The following is a 21,596-nucleotide window of genomic DNA, read 5'->3' as shown; positions in this document are numbered from 1 at the left end:
ACTGGTGACAACTATAGTGACAGTCAGGGTGTATATATCAGCACATTCTACACGTGGTTCAGAGCTAGTCTGGTCTAGTTAGTTATAGTCAGCACACTTAGATTAGTAGTGTCAACCTACAGCATGCTGTGTGCCTTGTTACAGAAGTTCAATAAAACGTATTGAACTAACGTCTAAGTTTGGTGTATACTTTACAGTACAACTGCATCCACTTGCAGTCCATATTATCCAGGGTGAATAACACAACAGGCACATATCTCCTCATAAATCCTAGTGTGCAATAGTTATCTACCCACAACTGTACAATATTAAACTGTAACTCTTGTTTGTATTGTGAAGATAGAAATTTGACATCTGGGCACCTGGCACCTTGCCAAGATGCCAAGCCAGTGGTGCTAAGGTGGCATTTCTCCCGCACCTTAGAGGTGGGGTCAGGAGTCCTGTCGGGGGGGTCGCTATTTTTAAATGGCATCCCAATCTCCTCCTGCACTGAGGAGTACCTGTGAGCGGAATTTCTCAGTGCAGAAAACAGGACTAAGTGCGGCCTACTCGGGGTGTTCCCCGCTGAGGCTCCGAATGGAACCAAAGTCCCAATTGATAACGTGTTGTTTTTCGGTGTTGCAAGCACTGGGAAACACCCAGCTAAACACACTCGTTATGGGACTCTGTTACCATTCGGTTAGATCATGCCCTATGTCTCCTTAAACAATAAGATTAATAGGATCGGGAAATAAACAGGGGAAGGTCTGAGAAGATAGGAAAAAACAAAAGGGATGAATTGACAGTCAACCCAGGTGCAGAAAGAGAAATTAAGAGAACGAAAGAGAAAACAAATGAGACAGAAAGAAAAAGTGAGACTTTTTTGAAAACATCAGTTTGCATTTTGTAAAACATAATGAAGTTCCCCACTCTGCCTACATTTCCAGGGTGGGTTGGCAGTCAATCAATTACTGGACTTAACTATTTGTGGTGAGTTTAATGAGCAATATATGAGAATTGTGGCAACTTTGAAAAATGAAAAATGAAAATCGCTTATTGTCACAAGTAGGCTTCAAATGAAGTTACTGTGAAAAGCCCCTATGGGGCTTTATGGGGTTTTCACAACGCTAATTATGATCCGAACCAGACCCCAACAATGGCTGCGTACTGGACAGAGACCCCAATATTTTATGTTAATTTTGTAAGACTGAGGAAAGGATGCATTGCTCCAGGAATGGTTTTATGAAAAAATAGGAATATGGGGCGGGATTCTGCGGGAATCGACGGAGCGGGCAACTCCAGCACGAAGGAGTGGTGTGAACCACTCCGGCGCCGGGCCGCCCCGAAGGCGGAATCCTCCGCACCTTCAGGGGCTAGGTCGGTGCTGGAGTGGTTTGCGCCGCGCCACCCGGCACGGAAGGGATTTGGTGCCACGCCAACCGGCACCGAAGGGCCTCCACCGGCCGGCATGAGTTGGCGCATGCGCGGGAGCTCCAGCGTGTGTTGGCGTCATCCCAGCGCATGCGCAGGGGGGGTTCATCTCCACATAGGCCATTGCGGAGGTCCACAGCAGCCGACGCGGAGGAATAGAGTGCCCCCACAGCACAGGCCTGCCCGCGGATCAGTGGGCCCCGACCGCAGGCCAGGCCATCGCGGGGGCACCCCTTGGGGCCAGATCCCCCCCGCGCCCCCCCCTGAAGACCCTGGAGGCCGCCTGCAGAGCCAGGTCCCACCGGTAAGTACCTACTCTAATTTACGTCGGCTGGACCGTGGGCCGGAAAATCGCCGGGGTGGGGGGAGTTGCTGCCAGTGGCTGCCGACCGGCGCAGCGCGATTCCCGCCCCCGCCAAATCCCCGGTGCCGGAGAATTCGGCAGCCCGGCGGGGCGGGATTCACGCCGCCCTCCGCCGATTCTCTGACCTGGCGGGGGGGTTGGAGAATCCTGCCCATGGTATATTAAAACAAACATAATTGCGAACACCGTATTGAAGTATCTTTAACATCACACCAGAAAATAACTTACAATTACCCCTTAAACAATGCTATCTAATGCAGTGAATACAGTAACCCTTAACTGCTATCTTTATTCCCACTCAAACAACCACAGGTCTCAATCCACTTTAAATACCATTAGCACTCAGGAATACCTGTTTTACAGAGATGTCTGGATACTTTACTTTGAGAAAGAGAGATCTTTCGGCACTGGTTTAAGGAAACAACCTGACTCCTGTCAGAACCATGCAGAAATGTAGGTTATATTTCTTCAGAAGAGGCTTCTAAGCTTGTTTCAGCTCCCCTTTCCAACCACACTGCAAATCTGGCAACAGCCACATCTTTTAACTGAACTGCAATGAGAGCCAAAATCTTGACTTCTGCTCATAGATTCATCTACAACTCCCAACTGACCTGCTTTTCTGCAAAATTCTTGACATCAGTACTATTCCAGCAATATCAGAATATGTGGCACCGCTAGTCAACCTGTTCCAGTACAGCTACAACACTGGCATTTACCCGGCAATGTGGAAAATTGCTCAGGTGTGTTGTGTACACAAGAAACAGCACAAATCCAACCCAGATAATTACTGCCCTATCAGTCTACTCTCCATCATCAGCAAAGTAGTGGAAGGAGTCATCGACAGTGCTATCAAGCGACATTTACTCAGCAAAAACCTGCTCACGGATGCATGGCTTGGGTTCCGCCAAGGTCACTCAGCTCCTGACCTCATTACAGCCTTGGTTCAAACAAGGACAAAAGAGCCAGAGGTCAGGTGAGAGCGACTTCCCTTGACATCAAGGCTGCATGTTAAGGAGCCCTAGCCAAACTGGAGTCAATGTAAATCAGGGGTAAAACTCTCTGCTGGTTGGAGTCATACCTGGCACTAAAAAGATGGTTGTGGTGGTTGGAGGTCAATCATCTCAACTCGAGGACATCACAACAGGAGTTCCGCATGGTAGTGTCCTAGGCCCAACCATCTTCAGCGGCTTCATCAATGGCCTCGCTTCCATTATAAAGTCAGAAGTGGGGATGTTTGCGGATGGCTGCGCACTGTTCAGCACCATTCGTGACTCCTCAGATAATTAAGCAGTCTATGTCCAAATGCAGCAAGTCCGGGACAATATCAGGCTTGGGCTGACAAGTGGCAAGTTACATTCGAACCACACAAGTGCCAGACAATGGCCATCTCCTACAAGAGAGGATCTAACCACCACCCCTTGACATTCAATGGCATTACCATTGTTGAATCCCTCACAATCAACATCCTGGGGTTACCATTGATCAGAAACTGAACTGGAATAGCCACATTCATGCAGTGGCTACCAGGGCAGGTCAAAGGTTAGGAATCCTATGGCGCGTAGCTCACCTCCTAACCCAAAACCTGTCCACCATCTACATGGCACAAGTCAGGAGCACCTGGAGAAAACTCATGCAGACTGTGGGCAGCATGGAGGCACAGTGGTTAGCACTGCTGCATCACAGCTTCAGGGACTCGGGTTCAATTCCGGCATCAGCTGACTGGCTGTGTGGAGTTTGCACTTTCTTCCCGTGTCTGTGTGGGTTTCCTTTGGTGCTCCGGTGTACTCCCACAGTTCAAAGATGTGCAGGTTAGGTGGATTGGACATGCTAAATTGCCCCTCCGTGTCCAAAAGGTTAGGTGGGGTTACTGGTTACTGGGTTATGGGGATAAGGTGGAGGAATGGGCTTAAATAGGGTGCTCTTTCAGTGGGTGGGTGCAGACTCAATGGGCCAAATGGCCTCCTTCTGCACTGTAAATTCTATGTTTCTAGGAAACATAGTCCATACAGACAGTCACCCAAGGTGGGAATTGAACCTGGGTCGCTGGCGCTGTGAGGCAGCAGTGCTAACCACTGTATCACCGTACCATCCCAACGCATCCCCCTTTGGGGTGGTGCCCTGACAGCTCCCCTCTCCCTGGGCTAGTTTTCCCCCTTTCCGGCTGGGATCTGTTGATATCCTTCTTGGCCCTGTGCCTCATGGCTACTTTCGTGCCCCCTGATGGGATGTGTCGTTGTTCGTTGATCCGGTGGTTTGGTCTCCTCTGGGACCTGAGGCCCGGTGGGCGGCGTTTGGTAGATGGGGCCTTGCTTGCGGTGTGTTCTTACTCTTTAACCTTTTCCTAACTTATTATGGGAGACCCAGGGTTTGAGGTCGGAGGTGTGTTTGTTCTGCTTTGGGCCTGGGAGTTTGATTGTGTTGTGGGTGTCAGTGTAATTCCCCCATAGCGCTTGGGTTCTCAGGAAATTTTGTTCCTCTGTTATTTCTTTTCTAAAGCTGTTAGTATGATGTAACCCTATGTTATTACCGGGAACCTGCTTGCGACAGACGAATCTTGTATTCGTGGGAGGAAAATTTTGGGGATTTTGCCCACAAACACCTCTGGTCTGATTTGTTCCTATGTAGGCAATAACCTTTGCTACGTGCTGTACCTGTTTTGCATTGATACCCTTGGCTTTTTTCTCCTTTCCCTTTGTTTTTGATGCGATTACTGTACAAAAAAACTTGAAAACTTTTTAAATACTCCTTACAAACTCCCAGTTTGACCTAGATTTTGGTCGGCTGTCCTTGTATCTCTTTATTTGGTACTTGGTCATTTTTCTTTTGATGATTCTCTTGTGAAGTAGCTTGATACATTTTACAATGCTAAAGAGGCTATATAAATGAAGTTTGTTGTTGTTGTTGAGCGTGGGTCGCAGAATCGGCCGAACTATGTTAATTGATTGACTGAAAAGGAGAGTATTGCTGTATTTTCCCCACAATGCACACAATCCAAACTGGCCGACATTTCATTAACTATCCAAGCGAAAACGTACAAATGGGAAGTTAGAAAGACCAGGAAGTTTGTACTTCCCCCCTCTACGACGATAGATCGAAACTGCAATTCACCAATAATTCCGAAACAACTACCAAGAAACAGAAAATTAATGATATGTGTTCTTTGGGTGTATCTGAACTTTCTCCAGATTAACGGGGTGTCTGGCCTAAGCAAGGGACCGAGCTGGGCCCATGGAACGTACATAACTTCCAGGAAAGGTTAAAATAGCGGTGTACATGTGGGGATTTGTTCTCAGCTTGGGACATTGTGATGAACTGGACAACTGTTCCTTCGGCTCCCGGCTTGCGGCCTGTTATTGCTCCCCTCTCCATTCTGAACTCCCATCTGTGGTTCCAATTCCCACCCTGCCTCAACAGTAACAGTGCATGGAGCCAGCAGCCATGTCAGAATCAAACACCCTGCTTTCCCCCCATCGCTGAAATGTTCTTTTTAAAAATGTTTTTACAGGATGTGGGCGTCTAGACCATAAGACCATAAAACGTAGTCGCAAAAGTAGGCCACAGCCCATCGCGTCAGCTCTACCATTTAATGAAATCATGGCTGATGTGATATAATCCTCAACTCCACTTTTGCGCTTTACCCCATAACCCTTGATTCCCTTACTGATTATTGATCTACGCCAGCATTTGTTGCTCATCCTTTGTTGCTCTTGAGAAGTAATTTTTTGAATCAATTTTTTTTAAGTTAAAAAATGTTGGTGCATATTACATACAGGTAAATACAGCAGAGTGCCACAGGTAAGAGATGGTGGCCGGAATCTTCCATCTGGCATCGAGATTCAGTGGCAGATGCGGAAGTGGGAGTGATTTATGCTGGGGGGGGACAGGACAGCTGATCACATGTCAACTTGTGCTATTCGGCTCATTACGTATTTACATTTGCATCCATGAGGCGATTACCAATTCTCATGGCAGGGACAGGCAGGAAATCACTGTCCCTGCCAATATGTTGTATGTCCGGGCGCCATATTTGAAAGGGCACGCGCACACTCTACACTACCCGTTCACTTTTGTTCCCCACTAACCCTTCCTCCCTTCCTTGGTCAGCCTCCACACAACTTGCACTGCCACCATCTGCTCTCAAGCATAGACTTACGGAAGGGAAGGAAGAATTTTGGATTTATCTCGTGCTTTCCATGTCTTCAGGATATCCCAAAGTGCTTGACAGCCAGTGAATTAAGTACAGCTACTGTTGCTAAAGGTGGAGGTTTTATGGTGCAATGGGCAGCGTCCCTGCGTCTGAGCCAGAAGCGAAGAGTTCAAGTCCCACCCCAGTACTTGATGGCCAAGGAAGGTGCGTGCGTAATGCAACCAAACAGGTTGAGTGCCAGCTTGTAAATCCTTCCAACATGCCAATGACAGGCGGTAAGAGTGGAACAGACTTCTGGTCAACCACGCAGATTGGTATCCCTCAGGCTATAAGCTTCTAATGACCTGAACAACCTCACCAATGCTCTGTATAACTAACGCAAAACGTTCTTACTTTTATGTTCAATTCCTCGCGTAATAAAGAATAACATCCCATTCACCTTCTTAAATACCTGATTACTAACCTTTTGTGACTCATGCACAAGAACACCTGGATCCCTCTGCGCCTCAGAATTCTGTCTTTCCATTTAAGTATTACTTTGCCTTTTTTATTCTTTCTGCAAAGTGAACAACTTCACATTTTCTCACATTATACACTCAACCTAATTATATCCATCTGCGGCCTCTTCACAATATTCCTACCTACCTTTGCAAATTGAGCTACCATGCTTTTTCTCCCTTCATCTAAGTGATTGTCCTTGAATAGTGCCATGGGATCTTTCCCATCTATCTGAACCACTAAACAGGACAGGCAGGAGCTCTATTTGCTATTTGGGCCCAAGAGGCAGCACCTTCGCAGGTGCAGCATTCCTTAAATGATAGTGTCCAATCCGGATCACTGTGATGTGGAGCTTCAAGCCACACTTATGGCTCAGAGCAGGAGGATTTTTCAGTTATTACAGGAGTCAAGCTATTAACCTTCATAAACTTGAGATCATCTAAAACTCTGCCGCCTGACCTAACTCCTGTTCACCCATCTCTCAGCTTAGTGTGAGGGCCACGAAGAATCCAGCACGAGTTGAAGGATAGAAAGAAATAACATTTTATTTACAATAACATATATACAACAACAGCAGCAACTCCCTTGCTGCTCACTCCTCTCTAACTGGTTCCAAACTGGCCAGCTTTATTTATGCAGGGAATCTGCTAATGATTTCCCCGTCCCCCTCATTGGGGAAGCTCATACTCCCAAAGAATTGTGGGATTGCTATTAGTCCCCAGCCAATGGTATAACACCTAGCAACGCCTCGAATATTCTGATCCTTGTTTTCAAATTCCTCCATGCTCTCACCCCTCCCTATCTCGGTAATCTTTTCTAGCCTTACAATCCTCTGCGCGTTTCAATGTATTATTATGCTAAAAACGTTGTGATACGAAAATAGAGGGAAGGGCATGTTGTGATGAGGATATTGTGATTCTGCAACAGGCTGTAGATAGATTGGGTGACTGGGCGAAAACCTGGCAAACGGAGTTTAATGCGAGGAAGTGTGAGGTCAGGCACTTCTGCAGGAGGAATCAAAAGACAGATTATTATCTAAATGGAGAGAGACTGTAGGTGAGTGGAGTGCAGAGGGATCTATCTGTTCTAGTGCATGAATCACAAATAGCTAGCAGGCAGGTCCAATAAGTAAAGAAGGCAAACAGCATTTTGGCCTGTATTACAAAGGGGTGAAGTTTAAACAGAGGGAGTTTGTGTTGCAATTGTACAGGGTATCGGTGAGGCCTCACCTGGAATACTGTGTACAGTTTTGGTCCCATTACCTAAAAAAGGATACAGTAACATTGGAGGCAGTCCAAAGGACATTCACCAGGCTAATACCTGGGATGAGAAGGTTGTCCTATCAAGAGAGACTAAATAGTCTCGGACTGTATTCCTTGGAGTTCAGAAGAATGAGGAGGTAGCTTATTCAAACAGATAAGATCCTGAGGGGACTTGACAGGGTGGATGGTGAGATGTTTTCATCGTGGGAGAGTCTCGAACAAGGGGACATAGCTACAAGATAAAGGGCCGATCATTTAAAACTGGCAGAAATGTCTTCTAGAACATAACAGTACCGTTGGGCAGTACGGTAGCATGGTGGTTAGCATAAATGCTTCACAGCTCCAGGGTCCCAGGTTCGATTCTGGCTTGGGTCACTGTCTGTGCGGAGTCTGCACGTCCTCCCCGTGTGTGCGTGGGTTTCCTCCGGGTGCTCCGGTTTTCTCCCACAGTCCAAAGATGTGCGGGTTAGGTGGATTGGCCATGCTAAATTGCCCGTAGTGTCCTAAAAAGTAAGGTTAAGGGGGGGTTGTTGGGTTACGGGTATAGGGTGGATACGTGGGTTTGAGTAGGGTGATCATTGCTCGGCACAACATCGAGGGCCGAAGGGCCTGTTCTGTGCTGTATTGTTCTATGTTCTATGTTCTATAAGAACTAGGAGCAGGAGTAGGCCATCTGGCCCCTTGAGCCTGCTCCACCATTCAGTGAGATCATAGCTGATCTTTTGTGGACTCAGCTCCACTTTCCGGCCCGAACACCATAACCCTTAATCCCTTTATTCTTCAAAAAACTATCTATCTTTATCTTAGAAACATTTAATGAAGGAGCCTCAACTGCTTCACTGGGCAAGGAATCCCATAGATTCACAACCCTTTGGGTGAAAAAGTTCCTCCTGAGCTCAGTCCTAAATCCACTTCCCCTTATTTTGAGGCTATGTCCCCTAGTTCTGCTTTCACCCGCCAGTGAAAATAACCTGCCCACATCTATCCTATCTATTCCCTTCATAATTTTATGTTTCTCTCAGATCCCCCCGCATCCTTCTAAATTCCAGAGGAATTCCAGAGGGTGGTGAATCTCTGGAATTCTCTGCCCTGGAGGGTGGTGGAGGCTGGATCATTGGGAGTATGTAAAGTGGAGGTGGATAAATATTTGATAGATCGAGGAACAGAGGGCTATCAGGAGTTGACACAGGGAAAGAGTTGAGGCCAACATAGATCAGAGTGGCAGGGAAGGCTTGAAGGGCCTGGTGGCCTACTCCTGCTTCTATTTCTTGTGTTATGTTGTATAAATGCAACTCGTCGCTGTTGTTGAAAGCTAGTCAAAGTCAAGGGTCACTAAACATTTTCAGTCTGTTTGTCACTGTGACCCTGGAAGATAATTACCATCTGCATCATTTCATCAGCATTACACGGTGATTACCATGGTGTGTCAGTCAACTATTTCTCATTGTTGTAGGATTTCTTCAGCCACAGAATGAAGCGCCACAGTATTAAAACATCATGTTAAGACAGTAGATGGCACTGTCACCAAAGAACTGCAGGTTTTCCTTCTGATGCATGTTAAACTGTGAGTTCATATCCCTGTTGAGAGCTCAGACAGCTCCAAGTCGACTATGTTAAGGTATCTACTTATAGCCAGTGATAACTGACCACAGAATCAGGGGAGGCTATGTGGGCTCAGCACCTGATCAATAGCCAATGACGGATTGGGAAATGCCTGTGCTCAAACATTCGGCGAGGACAGGTTAAGGCTCAGTTGGGGATGCCTCGTCTCCACTTAAACTGTTGGTCTCAGACAAGGCAGCGATGAGTGCCCAACCAGCTGTGAAACAGAAGCAATGCGTCCCGAAGAGCAGGGGAGCACAAAGGGAAGACATTCAGAAGTCTACGCTGATGCTGCCCATGTTGTTGAACCTCCAAGATCAACCGAGCTCAATCGCACTGCTGTAGCAATTCTCAAAGTGACTGTGGATGAGAAATTTTTACTTTCTCAGTCAAGCTTATCTTTTTAGCTGGCAGCAGATGGACAGCAGGCTCACGAGTTTAGAGAGGTCCCATATTCTGATCCATGCGCTCTGCACTTCTCATTGAATAGTGTCCTGGAAATTTTCACGAGCCTAATCTCACGAAGAGAAAGGTACAGTGCCACAGTAGTTAACATTGCTGCCTCACACTGCCAGGGATCCAGGTTTGATTCCAAACTGTGACTGTGGAGTTTGCACTTTCTTCCCTGTGTCTGCGTGGGTTTCCTCCGGTTTCCTTCCACAGTCCAAAGATGTGCAGGTTAGGTGGCTTGGCCGTGCTAAATTGCCCCTAGATGGGGGTCACAGGGATTGGGTCGGGTATTGGGCTGAGGTAGCCTCCTCTTTCAGAGGGTCGGTGCAGACTCAATGGGCTGAATGGCCTCCTTCTGCACTATAGGGATTCTATGATTCTATATGGAATGTTGCCATATCTGTAAAGTTAGCTCTGTAAAGTTGTAAAAACATACTTGCAGCTGACCTCCCTGTACATTGTTCTGTTTGCTTCTCCCCTTATTTCCACTCGCTCTTATTTCCATTTTCATTATCTCACCCCATTCTTTTGCTTATCTCGCTTCTCTTGCTGTCCCCTTCCCTCCCTCTCATTCCTTTCTGCATTATTTATCTCTAAGTTTTCTTGCTCACTGTGAAGCATGGTGATCGTACATTGCCAGCCTGCTGATTCACACCCTTTCGTTCTCTGCCAATTGTGAATTAGCTGATGACGTTGCCTCGTTCAGTCCAGCGAAGTGTGTCCAGAAGAACAGTCATCCTTGTGCCTGGAATCATTACAATTTTGCCTTCATGCCATGTCAAGTATCCAGGTCACTTCCTCTGAAATAATGAGTCTTGAGAACATCGGAATTTTCATCGGGAATTCCGATATTATTTGTAGAAACCTTGATCCAAAGGGCAATGTCCCCGCATCTCTTTTACAGCGAGAGTTATCTGCTAAGTTCCAAAAACAAAGGGCAGGATTTTCCTTGTGGGCTTCAGGACTCTTATATCAGAGTCAAATGGAGATCTGACGCTGGCACTAAGTGGGCATCAATTACCCAGCTCTGATTGTCCCAAAATTGGCTAATTAATGGCCAGAGGGTGAGCTCACTGTTCAAGTAAAGGTAGTGGGTGGGCTGTCAAAGTCTGAGGGCCAACTGGACGTCCACCAGCACTGCAAACGTAGCAGTCTGCCCTTACAGGTAAGAGAGAGAGAGAGAAAGAAAGAGCATCCGAAGATGGAGGCACCCTCTCTCCAACTTTTTAAAGTTTACGAAAAGCCCCAAGTCGCTAAGTCGCCTTAGTGGCGGAGGAACCCCTCCACAGGGCACCGCGTGGCTGCAGCTGAAGCCAGGCCGGCGCTCAGGACATCAAAGGCAGATTATTCCCCGACACCTCGGGAGATCAGTCCCAGTTGGACTCAGACAAAAGGCATTAATAGAGCTTGAACTGAATGAATTGGCTCCACCCCACTTGCATCTGCCCGCTTCTAAATTCGTCCCCACCAGGGCTACAAATCCTCCCCAAATAATCTGCACAGGAAGGTAGATAAAACCTTCCTCCATGTAATTGTCACTAACTCGCATATAGGATAATAGAATCATAGCTGAGCGACAACATTACAAAGCATCTATCCCCCAAAACGTTCGCCTGTGTGGCGGCCACCATGTCTCCTCTGATGCCCTCATTTCACTTGGTGCATCTCTGTCCAAAAATACATTCCATGTTGCATGCTCAAGTGCAAGATTAAAGAAGATTTAATAATAAAAAATAATAAGACTGGGAGTGCGCCTCAAAAAACCACACTGATCACAATTTGATCAAATGGAACAAGGGACCGGTGAGGCCTGAATAATGGCTCTCTGCTTTCACGTACGTTATAGAGAAAATTTAAATGTGTCAGTAATGTATATATACACTTAGTGAGTTACCGTCCACTTTATGCTCTGCCCAGTATCCAGTGATGAATGTATTTTGATGGGAAGTTTGAAGCAGTGGTGGGTCCTACATGTGACACACAACCCAGCAAATTATAATCTCATATACAAAGCTCACAGAATCAATCTCATATTTCTGCCATGCGCAAAAGTGAAAGCAATGCCGGCAAAGGCCAACTCTTTTCCAATAAACATCCAACAATTGACAATGATGTGTTGCTCAGCTAAGTCCAAATTCTTGCTGTCAGACAGGAATATGTGTAACCCACCTCGCAACAGTGTTAGGTTTTAACATTGGTGGCCACACATCAATTTAAACTGAATAATCTGCCACTGCTGCAGGTGATACAGGGCCAACTTCAGGGTTAATTTTGCGGTTGAGCACAGGAATGTCAATAAACGTCACTCTGCTCCATTTCAGCTCAGGCGTCTTGAAATATATGATAAGCCGTCCAGTTTAACAAAGCTGATTTCTGTAGCTTTACCCCAGGAACCCATTTCAATGTGTGAATGCGGATTATAACCTCTGATAATTGGTAGCACGCTGCCCAATTCCATCTTTCTTCATTTTCATCTGCATGTTATATGCCTGAGTATTATTTATTCAGATGGAATGGCTACAACTAGAAGCGAGATGCCGACAGACTGCCTCTGGGCATTGTGTGAGAAATAGTCTATCAGGCCTTCCTTAATAAGAAGTATATGAATAAAAATCTATTACTTCTTTTATCCTGTTCCTACATTTATTCCCTCTCATTTCGACACTTAGGAACAAGCAGAGATACTGATTGAGAATTCTATGGCACAAGGACCTCAGTCTTAATAAGTGTCCTGTGTGGGTGTGTCCTGTGTGTCAGTATCCTGGGTGGGTGTGTCCTGTGTGGGTGTGTCCCATATGTGGGTGTCCTGGGTGGTTGTGTTGTGTGTGTCAGTGTCCTGGGTCGACTGGGACAGGGGTCGACTGTTACTGTGGCTGCCCGCCAGCGTCGCCGCACTGGCACAGGGTGTGGGCGCCGTATGCCTGACGCTCCGGGTCTGTTTCTGTCTCATGGGTGGCCTGGCACAGGGTGGGGGCGGTCGGCATCCGCAGGGACGGGTGGGTCGACATTTGGTCCTGCAAAACACAATACTGCATGCAGACGCGGATGGGAGAAGGGGGGGATGGGGGACAGGGGGAAGGGGGGATGGAGACAGGGGAAAGGGGGAGAGGGGGAATGGGGAAAGGGGGGAGTGGGAAGGTGGAAAGTGGAATGGGGGAAAGGGCGGATGGGGAAAGGGGATGGGGAAGGGGGTGGGGGAAGGGGGAAAGGGGGGTGGGGAAAGGAGGAGAGGGGGTATTGGAGATGGGGACGGGGAGGGGGGATGGGGATGGGGAAGGGGGATGGGGGGCAGGGGGAAAGGAGGGCAGGCAGTGGGGGTGTCACTTGGTGGTGCAACCTCTACATCTACAACCTCCCCATCCTCGGGTCCGCTTGCAAGGTCCAGGGCCCTCTCTTCATGAATGGTGAGGGGTTGCAATTCAGGTGTACTCCCTGTAGAAGCCCCTTCACTCCCTCCGGTCCTCTCACGCTCCCGGTTGTTATGAGCACGCGGGTAGGAGAGTGACAGGGATAAAGGGCAACAGTGTAAGGCAGACATATATTTGCAGACCAGCGGTTGTGCATATGTTGACATAGGTTCACACCCCATCCTGCCAATGCAGCCTGCATGGGTGGATGCAGCCATGTCGGTTTCAGCTAGGGCTGTCCCGCCCATCGGGGGGGTGGGTTCTCACCCTTGCTGCTCTGACTAGGTCATTGACCTTCTTGTGGCACTGGATGCCTGTCCTGGCTGTTACAGTCACGGCGCTGACAGCCTCTGCCACCTCCCTCCAACGCCGCCGGTTGAGCTGTGGTGCAACCCAGCGGCTGTGTCCGGAGTACAGGACCTCCCTCCTCTGCTCTACTGCGTCCAGGAGCGCCTCGATGTTGCGCTCCTGGAACCTCGGCGCTGCGTGGCAGGCGGCCATTTTGCCAGGTCTCCGGCAGGGGTGTCTTTTGTGCTGCGACGCCGCGGGGCGTCAATGACGGCCCGCGTGTCAGTGATGGGTGAAGACGTTGTGAATGGCGTCAGGCCGCTGGTGGCCCCTTCCGGGTTGGAGATTTTACAACATTCCGGTCGGCCCGACGCCGGAGTGGTTCACGCTGTTTTTGACGCCGGCGACGTGTTGTCGCGCCGATCGCAGTGAATCCTGCCTGTGGAGTCTATAGTCAAACTAATGGACAGGGAGTGAGCTGTGAACTTTTTTTGTCCATTGTTCCTGGCATGCCAGTTGTTGAAGCTGGTATCAAGTTGTTTCAGAAGGTATTATATAAATGTTCAATATGCCAGCTGTAAACGGTGACACCTTTCTTAACATTCGCTTGTACGCGTTTGGACAGAATACAAGGGCCAAACACAACATGCGGAGATATGCATTCCAACATTTAACGGTTACCACAACTTGACCTCTCAAAGGATGTGCATAAAACCTGCCACTGAATCATGCTAATGTTCAACACTGTCCCATACGCCTTACCCGTGAGAAGATATTTTCCAGAGAGTTGGTCAAAGACTTCCTGGCCTTGTTTTTCAGGACATCGAGTTTGAACCTCCCTGTGCTTGCTGAGTGCTCTGGGATCATGTTGTTTGGCACAGGCTTTGGAAGAGAAGAAAACAAGATAGTTTTACAGGTGAAGTGAGGTGCGCAAGATTTTCAACAGACTCACTGAAGAAGGCGACCCAGGTGAATTTGGGTGGACGGTGTGAAATGCTGCTTGGAATCCAGGTGAAAATGTTAAGGACGGTGGGTGGCAAAATGGGAGGCTTTACCCTATCGAGCAGCCCCATCAGCCAAGGTAGTCGCTACTGCCACAGGTAGAACATTTTTTTAAAACTTGTTTTTTTTTAAATTTAGAGTATCCAATTCATTTTTTACAATTAAGGGGCAATTTAGCATGGCCAATCCACCTAACCAACACATCTTTGGGTTGTGGGGGTGAAACCCATGCAAACACGGGGAGAATGTGCAAACTCCACACGGACAGTGACCCAGAGCTGGGATCGAACCTGGGACGCTGTAAGGCAACAGGGCTAACCCACTGTGCCACCGTGCTGCCCACAGGTAGGAGAGCATGAGGGGTCTTCAGGAGAACTCCCTCCACAGGCCGGCTATGACCACGGGCCTGTGACTGAAGTGGCTCCAGGGCCATCTGAACAGAGCATTACATTGAAAAATAATGGGGCACAGTCATCCACAGGTAACTCCACAGTCACAAGTTCAATCCCTTTACTTTTCTAAAGTGAATGGAGAAGGTGCTATACCATCGGGGTCTCGCCAAGGTGGGCGTGCGTCTTCTGTTTGGTCTCACAAATCTGGCGCAGAATGAGAATCACCAACTCATTCTCATCTTGGTCATCAGCTGGCTTCATTTTCTGTCAATACAGATCATTGATTAATATTGCTCATGGATAAGGTCCCCAGCTCTCCTGTTGATATTTTCCACTTTTTCTTAAACTCTAAAAGGTTCCTGCTATAATTGCGGAATGTGTTAGTTGCAGTACATCGCCCTATGTTACAATCACAGTGTACATGCTGTGAAAGACACGGTGCACAATGTCAACGACTGAGCTCCAAAGTGGCAGATATACTGAACAATCCTAAATAAGAATTCCAGGCAATAGTCAGGAATATACTAGCCCTAAACGGACAAGACTGCTCTTGGGACAGAGCATGTCTCAATGGGAATGTGTATCAGGCGAATCAAATGCACAGGTCGTAATATTGTACAAATGTAAAACAGATCAGAGCCTTTGTGATGACCGTGGGGAGCAAGTCTAATTTCTCATTTTCCATTTTGGGAGCTTTCTATTATTATCTAAATGCATAAAGCCTCTACTCTATACACAACCATTTGATTGGGACTGCCTTCATTGTCCAGACAGCAAATGTCACATCACAATCTGACCACTGTCTCAGAGCCGTTTGAGGGCAGTTTCTAAGTGTGTTGGTATTCAAGATGGTATGTTAACTTCTCACACAGGTGGAAAGGAAAGCTGTGACCTCCGAGAACAGAGTGATGTTCAATTACCAGCAGTGGTGGAATGCAGGATACCCCTTGTGGTGAATAGCGGTACGTTATCTGTACTCGGCTCAGTCCAATTTTGGAATGGCGAATGAACTGATTGGGGGATTGAAAATGTGAATTCTGAAGGAAAAGGCGAAATTATTTCTTTTGGCATAAAACTAGGCATGTTCTTTACATAGGGCTAAATTCTTCGCCTTGCGATGCCGCAAACGCGAAACATACTCGGGTGGAGTGCGTCCGGCCAAAATCGAGGTTCACGCCCGGCGTCGAATTGGGCGCCATGCTCCGTCCCTCGTTAGTGCCGATAACGCAGTTCGAGCCCCATGCTGGCAACAACATGCAAAACCAGCATTTGCATTCATTTGGATGTGATTAGCGGATTTGGCCCAGTATGTTCTGGGCCTCCATCACGCTCCACCCCTCTCAGGCGGCAGTCATGCAAGCTCGGTTTACGACAGGTTGGGACTGGACGCCATTACAGCTGAGGGGGAGAGAGGACGTAAGAAAAGTTTGAAAATGTGTTTAAAATTGCATCGTTTGCTGGAGGGGTGGCTGCCGGGGACAGAGGGTGTAGCGGGATTCAGGGTGTCCTCCTTGGGATTGGGGTGGTCTGGCTCACACCATCATTGCTGCAGTATTTGTTTTAAACGCACCAATTTGGTTCAAGTTACAGGCCCTGGCTGTTCACTCTGCTGACTGCTCACTGTGTCCTGTAAATGTTCACAGAGCCTCTGGTCATTTGGGAACTCAGGCCTCCCCTCTGGAAACCTTCAGACCCCAGCTAACCTACTAATGGGATCGGCGTGGCCTAGTTCAATCATTGACACACCAGGCGCTGCCAATCCTCAGTGCACTCAACAGGCGCTCAGCCCCACTGTTGGGGAAGCAGGGGAATAGCAGAGCTCACCCTAAACAAAGGACACAAGCATCATGGCCTTTGGCACCCTCTCTGGCACACTGCCCCTCTCAGGGCAGAGAAATCGCCAGTGTCACTATCAACTAGTCCACTCCGCAGGACTACCAGGTGTCTCCAAGCCCTGCCTGCCCACTAGGCTCCTGCTCCTGTTCATCCTGCTCTCGGACAGGTTGTCACAACCTGTGTGTCACACCAGGACCCACATCACACTGCAGCTATGCTCCTGGTAGATGCACAATTCCCAGCCGCACCCCCATCTGTAGGACCTGCCCAGACGCAAGCCTCGAAGCATGGAGGCAATTGGTGGCACTTGGTGGCTCTCTCCACTGCAAACCAGATGGCACCCTGCTGGTGGGTTACCACATGGCTCACCCAATGAGGACATCCATTATAGACCTCACCGGGGAGACAGGACCGCTGCCACAGAGCCCATCACTGCGGCAGCCACCAGTACCTTTGTTGACAGGGGCAGGCAGTGAGGATAGAGGCTCACCAAATCACAGGCCTGGTGCCACTCACTGATGGGGACAGGAGTGCAGTGTGGAAGGCCACATATGGGGGGAATGACTGAGGGTTAGCGTTGGGGGTGGGTTTGGGGAGGGGGCATGTGGAGAATGGAGCTGAAGTGCAACTCAGGATCACCATGTTACCTGTTGTAGCTGGATGGACAAGGGAATACCCTTCTTGCTAACATGTATTCTCTTTCCCCCCTCTGCAGAAAATCAATTTCAGCGTACAGCCAGGAACGCTTGCTATTTATTTGGCCATGGCTGACGTTGCAGACGCACGGGGGCTGGAGGCACAGGGCCTGCTCGGGAAGGACTCTGCACCAGAGGAGTCTGCCGCAGAAGGGCAGGAGCCAGCGGGTGAGGCTCCAATACTGGTCGTCCAACAGGCCGAGGAGGAGATGTGAAGGAGGTGCCGCATCGGGCCACATGTTCAATGTCAGTGCCTGTCCTTTGAGGAGATGCCGGACCGCCTGTGCCGCCAAAGGCTTTGGCTGACCAGGGAGACTGTGCACTAACTGTGACAGATGTTGGTCACCTGGTACCGCATGGGTATTGAAGCCGACACCCACTCCCAGAGGCCGTCAAGCTGATGGATGCCCGGAACCATTATGCCTCTGTGTCTTCCCATGGCTGAGTCTGTGATCTCGCGTTGTGATGAATGACCTATGCACCCAGGCTGCAGACTATATAAACTTCAATCTGGACCAAGCCCACCAGGATTCCCGGGCAACAGGATTTGCCGCCATCGCTGGCATGCCCCAGGACCAGGGGGTGATCGATGGAACACATTTCCCCCTACGGGCACCGGCTCATCAGAAGGTGCCCTTCATCAATTGGAAGGGCGTCCACACCCTGAATGCGCAGGGGTTGGCTCTTGGGTGACAAGGATTACCCTCTGAGGTTTTGGATCGTGACACCTGTCCTGTCTCCTCGTGATGCGGAGAATGGCTATAAGGACGCCCAAACAAAAACAAGGAATGTCACTGAGCAGTGCATCGACATCCTAAAGATGTGCTTTCGATGCCCAGGCAGCTCCGGTGCAGTGCTCCAACATAGCTCCTCGAGTATTGTGCTGGCCTGCTGCATCCTGCATAACGCCACACAGCAGAGTGGGGAACATGCTGGAAGAGGAGGAAGAATGCCAGGTCTCATCTGACACAGAACATAGAACATACACTGCTGAAGGAGGCCATTCGGCCCATCGAGTCTGCACCGACCCACTTAAGCACTCACTTCCACCCAATCCCCGTAACTCAAAAACCCCTCCTCACCTTTTTGAACACTAAGGACAATTTAGCATGGCCAATCCACCTAACCTGCACATCTTTGGACTATGGGAGGAAACCGGAGCACCCAGAGGAAATCCACGCAGACTCAGGGAGAACATGCATACTCCGCACAGACAGTGACCCAGCGGGGATTCGAACCTGGAACCCTGGCGCTGTGAAGCCACAGTGCTAGCCACTTGTGCTACCGTGCTGTCCATAAATGTGCAGGATGCCCAGGAAGAAACGGGAAGGGAGCCCGGACTGGCATGGCAGACCACCGAATATGTGCTCCAGGGCCGCCGCACACAGGGCAACCTCATCACCTCCACATTTGCCAACTAAGAGGCCTGACCACTGGGAGTTCAGCTGCCATGTCACATGTCTCTATACTCTCCCCCACCCAACCCCTCCATCCCAAGTGGTGTCCCGCTCCCCATAGCTGCTCACATCCTCCCCTGTCCCTCTTCCCTTCATTCCATCCCTCCCCCCCCCTCCAATTGTCTGACGAACACCACGACAGGGCACTGTATCAACCGGTCTTGTCTACGGTATGGAGGATGATGAAGACTCGTTCTCACTGTGAGATGAGCTCCGGTTCTCTCTAATCAGGCTGAATCCTGCCTTCAGAATCACTTCCGCTGTCTGCCCGGATGAGCCACTGCATGTGTGCTGGCCATTCCATCTCACGGGCTCATATTCCTTTCGGCTGATTGGAGGGATTGCGGTTATGGAGATGGTGAGTGGTGATGGGTCACTCAATGGGTAAGCTGTCCTACAAGGCGGTCTCACACTTCTGACCCCATTCCATGCCACCTCTGAGGGTGACCCCAGATGGATCGTTCAATAATCTTGGAGACACTGCCCCGTTCTATCCTCCAACACCCACACCACCAATCTCCCACAACCCCCTTACCCGGCACACCCTCTACACCCAGTCCAGCCCTCACACTCTTCCGACAGAGGATTGAGGCAGGTTGGAATGTTGGTGAAAAGGTCTTTAATTGTCACTTTCAACATTATTTTGCTCTGACCTCTCCCTCTATCCTATGTGCTGCCCCATGCCAACTTAATTGGTGTCTAACTTCCTTATTTTATGTGGCTTACTGCTCCTTCTAGGTGTGACCCCAGACAGCACACCAGACATGGAGGGGGCCTGCTGCGTATCTCGCCCTCTGACCTGAGATGCCTTTGGCGGCCGTCCTCTAGAAGGCCTGGGCCTGGATGAGCCTGGCTGACTTTCAGGTCTCACAGGTGGCAAGGTGCCACCTTGTTCTGCCCTCTGTCCATTAGATGCACCAGTGTCAGGTAGGGGTGATTCAGAAGCGCTGCCTGTTCCAGCACCTGCGCAAGCGGGAGGCCAGCATGTGCACCGTCACTTCCTCCTCCTTTGGGGTGCCCGGTGGCCCCTGGGCTACTGCCTGGGACGGAGGTAAGGCCTGTGTGAGATCCAGAGGCTCCAGTGTAACATGGCGCTGCCAGTCCTGGAGGCCTGCTCTTGCCTCAAGCAGGGTTTTTGCTGCCATCAACAATGGAGCAAAGAAATTGGGCCACGTCCTCTGCGAGGGAGTAATGTCCCTCTGCGCCTCGGTCATCTCTCTCTGGCCCAGGTCAGTCAGCACCCAGCCAATCCTCTCAATGCCCTCAGCCATGAGCTTTGTGACTGAGCCAAGTTTTGGAGCACTGCAGCAATGTTCACGTGGGCCCGGTACAATGCTGTCCTGAGCCTCAGCCATCCACCGCACAGTGTGCCCCAAGCCTTAGGCCACTTGACCCATGGCTGTGACTTTTTGATCCAAGGCTTCCACTGTGGATGCCACCCGTTCAGGGTTGACCTGGGTATCATGCATTGTCGCCGTTGTCTTCTGTACCAGAAGACGGTTGGACTCCTCCAACTGTGTCTCCTTTAGATCCTGGCTCTGCATCTGCATCTCCACCAGTGACGGGATTGTGCTTTCCAGAAGCGTGACATCTGTCCGGAGTACAGCTTGTATCTGGGATCTGGCACCTCTCCGACTGTCCACTCCCTTGGGTTTCCCTACCTCCACCAGATGTGCTGCAGCATGTGTGACCTGCGTACCAGGTGGTGACCCATGAGCCTCTTCACTAAAATGCCCCACCGAGGTGATAGTCGCTGTGTTGGTGGAGGGTGCAGGTGAATGGAGTGTCAAGAAGTCGGTGCTGTCCCCAGACTGGTCCTTCGAGGTGAGCTGGGGTTGTGGCTTGGGCTGAGGTACGCCAGATGGGCTGGCCAGTTCTGATGATGATCCTGCAAGACAAAAAGACAATACACATGGTGAGATCTTGGGATACAGTGGTCTGAGGGAGAGAGGTGAATCACTAGGGACATCATTTTACATTAGGGGCTCAATTGGTTGTTGCACGCCACCCTCCACCTCGGACAGAGTGCTCTCCAGCACCGCTCCAGATAACACCATTGCCCTCTACTGGGTGGCGGTTAGAGCCCAGACGTCCGGGACTCCCTCTCTGGTGTTCTCGTTCCCTTCTGTTATGGGCCGTCTTTTCCTGGGGGACACACAAAGGACATGGTGAGACACATGGAGGTGAGTTACACGGGGGGTCTGTAGCTGGTGGCATGTGTGTGCAAGGCACCTTGCCAAAGAGGACAATACAGGTGTTGGGGTTTGGTGAAGGATGGGATGTGAGGGGGTTGCGGGCAGGTGGGCATTTATTGGCCTCTATGAGAGTGGGATTGTGAGGAGAGGAGTGAGGGATAGGAGTGATGCCTGGGCAACAGAGGTGGTGACTCACCCTAGATGCCCTAAGGAGGTCGTTCATCTTCTTGCAGCATGCGTGCCAGTCCGTCTGGTGAGGCTCACCACACCGAGCATCTCGGCCAACTCTGTCCAGGCCCGGTTAGCGACTGTGGGCGGTAGCCTCCTGCCCACCTTGGGGAAGAGGGTGCCCCACCTCTCCTCCATCGCACCCAACATTTTCTCCAGCTCCGGTCCATGAGGTGGAGTCATCTTCTTGTCTGGAATAAGAGTGTGTGGGGAGTGGAGTGCTTATAAGCAGCTCCAGCTTGTCAAGGTCCCAAGGGCCAATTCTGACCCCAGTGAATCTGACCCCAGTGGGAATGAGAATTGATCCAGATTCACATGCTCAGAATTGGCGCTGGGGAGCTTGGCAAGCTGGAGCTGCTTAGA

The 21,596-nt window shown here is 49.7% G+C and overlaps 1 protein-coding gene across 5 annotated transcripts in view; it reads right to left on the bottom strand.

Annotated features, from left to right (window-relative positions):
- tbc1d4 (TBC1 domain family, member 4) overlaps positions 1 to 21,596 on the bottom strand; it is a 300,791-nt gene that overhangs the window by 74,560 nt on the left and 204,635 nt on the right. For all 5 annotated transcript variants that reach the window (XM_038818403.1, XM_038818405.1, XM_038818406.1 and 2 more), the window contains exons 7-8: positions 14,976 to 15,086; positions 14,191 to 14,310 (exon numbers count right to left, since the gene is read on the bottom strand). In XM_038818403.1, coding sequence (XP_038674331.1) covers positions 14,191 to 14,310; positions 14,976 to 15,086 — 231 coding nt within the window. The remainder of the gene's footprint in view (positions 1 to 14,190; positions 14,311 to 14,975; positions 15,087 to 21,596) is intronic.

This window comes from Scyliorhinus canicula, chromosome 14 (genome assembly GCF_902713615.1).
Source record: "Scyliorhinus canicula chromosome 14, sScyCan1.1, whole genome shotgun sequence".
Classification (NCBI taxonomy): Eukaryota; Metazoa; Chordata; class Chondrichthyes; order Carcharhiniformes; family Scyliorhinidae; genus Scyliorhinus; species Scyliorhinus canicula.
The sequence above is the reverse complement of the archived record's forward strand: the minus strand, read 5'-3'. Positions and strand labels throughout refer to the sequence as shown.